This window comes from Pygocentrus nattereri, chromosome 8 (genome assembly GCF_015220715.1).
Source record: "Pygocentrus nattereri isolate fPygNat1 chromosome 8, fPygNat1.pri, whole genome shotgun sequence".
Taxonomy (NCBI): domain Eukaryota; kingdom Metazoa; phylum Chordata; class Actinopteri; order Characiformes; family Serrasalmidae; genus Pygocentrus; species Pygocentrus nattereri.
Genome location: NC_051218.1, coordinates 943,145 through 950,000, shown reverse-complemented (window position 1 = coordinate 950,000; position 6,856 = coordinate 943,145). Strand labels below are relative to the sequence as shown.

The 6,856-nt window shown below is 48.5% G+C and overlaps 1 protein-coding gene across 1 annotated transcript; it reads left to right on the top strand.

Annotated features, from left to right (window-relative positions):
• Positions 1–848: 848 nt before the first annotated feature.
• On the top strand, positions 849–3,956 carry rassf10a (Ras association domain family member 10a). Its single transcript, XM_017721052.2, has one exon. It carries the CDS (start codon positions 1,067–1,069, stop codon positions 2,453–2,455), a length of 1,389 nt encoding a protein of 462 aa, XP_017576541.1. The 5' UTR covers positions 849–1,066; the 3' UTR covers positions 2,456–3,956.
• Positions 3,957–6,856: the final 2,900 nt, after the last annotated feature.

Here is a 6,856-nt window from a genome sequence, read left to right as displayed (position 1 = left end):
TGCGCTGACGTTGAACCGCGTGCTGCACTGGGTCGGTATGACCAACAGGTCAAAACCAGCTCTAAACAAAGTGACCGCTGGGCCCTGATTGGTGCTCTGGCTTTGCGCTTCTTTCGTTTTGACATGTGACGTTTTTATACACACAGAAACCAAAAGGAACGACAGATTTCTCAAAATGTAGGAGGAAAAAGTCGGATATTAGACTCTGAAATGTAGTGGAGTGAAAGGAAAAAGCCCAGAACGGAGAAACTTCAGTACAGATACACCAAAAATACTAAAGTACAGAAACTAATTACATTTACTCAGTTACTCAGTTACTCAGTTACTGTGTATCACTGTGTGAAATGGTTCTTTGAAGATAAACAACTGATCAAAAGTGTTGTTTTTATATGTAGTGTTGACGATGGTAAAATAGTGCTAAGTTGTATTTGAGGACCACGTTTTACATTTTAAGCCAAAAACAAAATCCTTTTCAAAAACGTTGTACAGCAATAAGCTGGACATCAGGCAGCTCATTCATGACCATGTGATGTAATAACTTTGAGTGGCAGCTTTGAGAGGTGGACGTCTGGGTCACACGTCTGGGGGAGCATTTGACACCAAACCACTCTGAATGACTGTTTACATCTAAACCATTTAAACGTGCAGGATTTTTGAAAATTCAGTGGACTTCCCCTTTAATCCTGAAACGCTGTGCTTTAATCAGGGCATCATTTTTTTTTACACACCCGTATTCCGACAGATCCCGCCTCTGCTGGCCGATATGATTTAAGCAGCACGGCTTGTCGGAATACGGGTGGGCAGTGCGAAGGGTCACGTGGCGCAGATGTGGAAGGGGCGTGGCTTGCGCTCAGTTGAAAGTCAGAGGAGCAGGAGCCGCGAGCGGAGGAGAGAGACGGAGCCGCCGCTGCTCCGGCGCGAGACCTTCACCGGGAATGAACTTCATGGAATTTCATTTCTTTATTATTGTTTTTGGCCAAAACTGTAACTGAATGTAAACTAAGCGCGCGAGGAACGGATTCAGGATGCGAGCGGGGTCGTCGCGTGCTCGGTGCGCTCGGGGCTGATGGAGCGCGAGGCCAGTCCGATGGAGCACGAGGACTGTAAGGTGTCGGTGTGGGTGTGCCGCGAGGAGAAGCTCGTGTCCGGCCTGTCGAGGCGCACGACATGCGGCGACGTGGTGCGCGCGCTGCTGGAGGACCAGCGCTCCGCAGTCTCCGCGCGCTCCTACTGCATCGTGGAGAAGTGGCGCGGCTACGAGCGCGCGCTGCCCGCGCGCACCCGCCTGCTGCGCCTGTGGAGCGCATGGGGCCGCGAGCGCGAGAACGTACGCTTCGTGCTGGTCAGGAGCGACGCGTCCGTGCCGAGCGGGGGCGCGCGCAGCGCCGAGGCGCGCGTCGTGTCCAGCGCGGAGAGCCGAGAACGTGCGCCGGAACGCGAGAGCGCGCCCGCGGTGACATGCTCGCGGGAGAGGCAGCGGCGCGTGGTGCGCAAAGCCTTCAGGAAGCTGGAGAGGATGAAGCAGAGCAGAGGAGGGGGAGGTGAGGAGGAGGAGGAGGAGGAGGAGGGGAAGCGACATGCGTCCCGGGACAGAACCTCAATGTCGGTGTCTGCGGAGAGGATGGAGACCCTCGTGCATCTGGTGGTGTCCCAGGACCACACCATCCGGCAGCAGCTGGAGCGCCTCAGCGAGCTGGACGGCGAGATCGAGAGATACGAGGCCAAGGTCCACCTGGACCGCATCCGGATACACGGGGTCAACTACGTGCAGGACACGTACTTGGCTGAGAGCAGCCCAGAGCGGGACGAGGAGGAGGCGGCGGCGGCGGAGGAGGAGCGTGTGGAGCGATTTGAGGAGTATGCAGCAAGATGGGACGAGGTCATCAGGCTCCAGGAGGAGCTGGTCGAGCGCGAGGCCCTGCTGGAGCAGCTCACCGGCGAAATCGAGGAAGAGCTCAACCACAGGTGGATGCGGAGGCGGCGAGAGGAGCTGAAAGAGCCGAAGGACAAAGACGCGGGGATTGTAACCGAGGAGGCGCCGGCGTCTCCAGCAAGCGTTCCTCAGGCGGAGACTCTCTCAGACAACGAGCTGCAGCTGGAAGAAGAAAGGATCAAAACTCAGTTGGACACAAGCCTGTACATCGGGCTCCGCTTGAACACGGATTTAGAGGCGGTCAGGAGCGACCTGGACATGAGCCGGGAGCTGTGGGAGGCCAAAGACAAAGAGCTGAGGGACCTGCTGGAGAAAGTGCACTCTCTGAACGAGGGCGCAGAGGAAGAGGTGGACGCTCCTGTCGTCCAGTCTGCTGCTGAGAAGAGCAGCGGCTGGGTCGAGGAAGCGAGGGGACTTTCGAAAAGCTGCGGAGGCGGAAATGACGACGACTCGGACACGGGGCTGAGCTCCATGCACAGCCAGGATTCGGATAACCCGCCTGTGTGCGAGTCACTGGTGTGACCCGTAGGTGAAGGGAGCAGCAGCTGGGACCAGGGCTCAACGATATGGACACAAATATTGTACTGCTACATATCACCGACACACCTTTTAATCCAGTGCTGAACCCTTGATGGGACAGGGTTAAAGATCAGCCTGCAGTACAGTGACCACAGTTACTATAACAACATCTGAGATTGGTCAGGACATTCTGAGATTGGGTAGATCATTCATCTGCATATTGCAGCTATCAGTATCAGTAGAGTAAAAGCTAATAAACGATATATTGTGCAGCCCTAGTAGGAACTCAGGGAATATTATGCCTCAAACGACTCCACGCACTGCGCATCACCACCGTAAGAGAGAATCACTTGTGAAATGTATGTATAGTTAAATCGAACTTGCCTCCACACAAGCCACTGGAATCTGCTTGTAACGTGCTACTCACCAAATAGTTACTGATTATCCGATGTGTGTGAGCGTGGGCTGCATTCCTAGACTTGGAGGGGAAAGCAGATCTCTGCATAAATAAAGAGTTGAGACATAAACAAAGTCATTCTGAGCGGTTTGGTGTGAAACGCTCCGTTCTAGAGAAACGTGCCGAGTCAGATCTGTTCACAGTGGTGGTGATGGGACCCAGACGTCCCCCTCTAAAAGCTCCTCACAGAAAGTTCCTACACACACACACACACACAGTTGTACGATGTAAATGTGTTCATGGTGAAGAGGTACATGCAGGGCACTGGAAGGTAAAATAGTTCCCAGATTTACCGTCATTAACACGATATATTAGACCTCGAGACTCGTGTAGGCTCACTGCTGGTTTTGGAGAGTAAACAAAATAGCTGTATTTGTGTTGTAGACATGGTGACCCCTGGTTCCCATCACCACCACTGTAAACAAATCCGAGTCTAAGTTTTTCTACAATGAACCATTTCACATCAAACTACCCCGAATGACTTTGTTCACATCTCACTGATGTAATTAAGCAGAAATTTGGAGAAAGCTGAGGATTTCCCCTTTAATAGACTGTTTAATGTATAGCCTATGTAAAGAGACTACACTGCAAAAACGATATTTTGGCAAGTAAAACATCTTGAATCTAGCCAATATATCTTACATTTCATAAGATTGTATGAATATTATAGTCAACTCATTTAAGTGTTTAAAACAAACATGATTATCTGTCTGTGAAACTGCACAATAACACACTTAAAGCCAGTAAAAAAGAAGCTGAAATATCTTCTAATACTCTCAAAATGAGAAATATTACATACATCAAGTAGATTTAAGATGATTTCACTTGCCAGGTCATAATTGTTTGCAGTGTATTAAGCCTGTCGGTCTGTGAATCGTGTCTCATGTTGCTGCACCACTGAATTGGGCTTATTTATTGTAGGAAAACAACAACACACAGAAAACATCGGCTGCACCGTTTATCAGAAATTCAACAATCGCAACAACTTTTATGTTAGATGTATCATCTTGCCATGTTGTTGAAATAAATGACATTCATTTAACTGAATTCCTGTGTGGCCCGGAGTGTCCGGAGTTTGTCTGAGGGTGTTTGGGTTCAGTGCTCTTGGCAGCTGCAGAAGAACACAGAACATTTACATCCAAACTGCTGAGAGTTTAAAAGCGGCTCCTGACAGCGTCGTGTTCAGCCATAACTCGGAGGCAGCGGCGCGTGAAGCCGTGCGGAATGAAGAGCCGGGGTAAAAGCGCACCTTCAGAGGACGTTTCGGCGCAGGTTTGAGGAAAGACTAGTCCGGTGAACCGCAGACGCGCAGGAATGTGCCACTCAGTCATTTCTTTTATCCTCGTAATGCCCTCTCATTTTCTTGTCATGGGCTTTGACAAACCACCCCGAGATCAACTCGGTTTGTCGTTCATTGGAAAAAACACAGCTTGAAGGTTTTTCAAGTCACGGAGTTAATCTCACGATGAGGTCTGGAAGGTGAATATTAGTTATGAAGCTACCAGAGCGCACGGCTACTGCTCTGCATGCCAGGAGAACACGAAGAGCTTAAAATAAGGAGGTCATGTTTGTTGCTCCCAAAAGGCGAGAAGACCTGAGAAGGCTGGGTTCTGTAGCCGTACTGACATCCATCATACCGCATCGTGAGAATAGCTGCCCGTCCACTGACACGGAGAATAGCTATAAACCCCTGACTGAGTGTCCAGGAATTTTACAGAGCTGACCTGGCAGCCCTTTCTATTTTATGTCCCAGAAACGGAGAGTCCTCCATGCCCTGTGTTGGATGGCACTGCCAGTAGGGCTGGGTGGTATTACGATATATATCACTATTGTGATAAATGATGTCATGATACAATACAGAGTGCTTTTCTGGGCGAATCGTGGCAAAACTAGTCTCGTTTAACTGAATTTAGTGCAACATAGTGTTTGACAAATGTTGAATAAAAATCGAAGTGTTCACACGCACTGAATAATCCAATAACTGCAGAAAATCGGATTTTGTCAGTAATCCGATCAACGCATTCATGTGCACTTGAGTGATCTGATAATGAGAAGCTCCAGGTCTACGTGAGTCAGACAGTAATCAGATTTCTGCTTTGCTACCGGCCAATAAACTCACAGAGGAACACGTGATGTAAACGTCATGAAACACTCAAACTGTATGCTTTGCTCAGACTGAGAAATCTGAGAGTTTACATGCACTCAGAAATCCGATCACTGAGCTAAAATCTCTTTTTTCTCATTTCCAACTGAAAAGATGTCTGAAAAAATATTGTTTATCCTGAACATTTCTGGGAATATTGCAATATTTTTGCCAAATTGCCCAACTCTAATGGCCAAGTTCACCAATGAAAGCGTTAACAAACGCAAACCTGCGACACGACAGGAACATTTCTGTACTAGAAGAAACATTCTGTCAAAGTGAGGACTCCCTGGTGTGCGTCAAACGGCTGGGATGGCAGGAATTTTCCCCAAGGGAACGCCACCAACGTCACAAAGTAAAGTAAATGAGTGCAGCAGCGCAAAACAATCTGCTGGTTCCACACACGCACACATGCTGGGCTGTGCATGTACAACAGGGAATGAGAAGACCCTAAAGCTGGACCTTTGGGTTGCCGATTATTCCTGCATAATTAAATTGTAGAAGTGTAAACAAAGCCATTCAGAGCAGGTTGGTGTGAAATGCTCCGTTATAACGATTCTCAGGGTCAGAATTGTTCAGTGGTGGTGATGACCAGGCGTCTGAAGGCTTTAATGCCTCGAAAAGCTCCATCACAAAATGTTCGTTACATGAAATACACAAATTGTGGTTCCGAGCTAAGATAACACTTATTTTGTCAGCTTCAAGTCAAATTTTGTGGTTACACAGTCACATTTACAGCAAGCCAGACGCTTTTATTCACCTTGAATCTACAGATAAGGTGAAGTTCAGGTGTTTCCACAGACTGGAAATGTGCGCATGGCCGGCGACCCTGGCCTATTTTCATAAAGCTCTGCGGCTCTGAGGGAGATTATGAAGACGGCACCAGCTGGCGGCAGTGGGTGATAATCCAGTATTAAAATAAACAATATGCAAACCACACCTAATGAGCTGCTCCAGTGCTAAGTACAGTAACACACACCAGCTATCGCAGCTGCTAATGTGACGAAAAGAAAGGATTTAGCCGTTGGTAGCAGCGGTGTAAGTGTGGTGAGGGTCTAAAAGCGAGCGAGGGGGGACTGGATGTCAGATTACTGACACTCCGGCTGACAGTCTGCGGTGGAGGTGTCAGACAGCGGGGCGAAGCAGCAGGGGAAAACTTAGCCATTCGTTTTTAATACAAAGAGCGGGCAGCTACACTACTGTTTATATACACTCACTGACCACTCTATTAGGTACAGTACCTAGTATCTTTACATTCATGGCATTTGGCTGACGCTCTGATCCAGAGAGACTTACAATTTGATCATTTTACACAGGGAGGTGAAGGTGGGAGTCTTGCCCAAGGACTCTTATTAGTATAGTGTAGGGTGTTTTACCCAGGTGGGGACTGAACCCCAGTCTACAGAGTAGAAAGCAAAGGTCTTACCCACTACACTAACCAACCACCTCACTAACCAACCATTTTCTAAGCTTAGTGTGCATTTAGTCATGTCCACTTACCATATAGGTCCACTAAGCAGCTCTTACAGACCTGCAGTTCATCGGTTTCTCTGTATTTGTTCAGCTTTCTTTACCCTGTTTATCAGCGGTCAGGACACCCACAGGACCACCACTAAGCAGGCATTATTTGGGTGATGGGTGTGGCAGTGTGTGTCTGCTGCACAGAGTGGACTGCAGTGTTTCTGGAGTTTTTAAAAAGCTTAGTGTCACTGCTGGACAGTCCACCAGCCAGAAACATCCAACTAAAAGTGTCCTGTGGCCAGAAAGTGACCAGTGATGAAGAACTAGAGGACGACTAACAGAA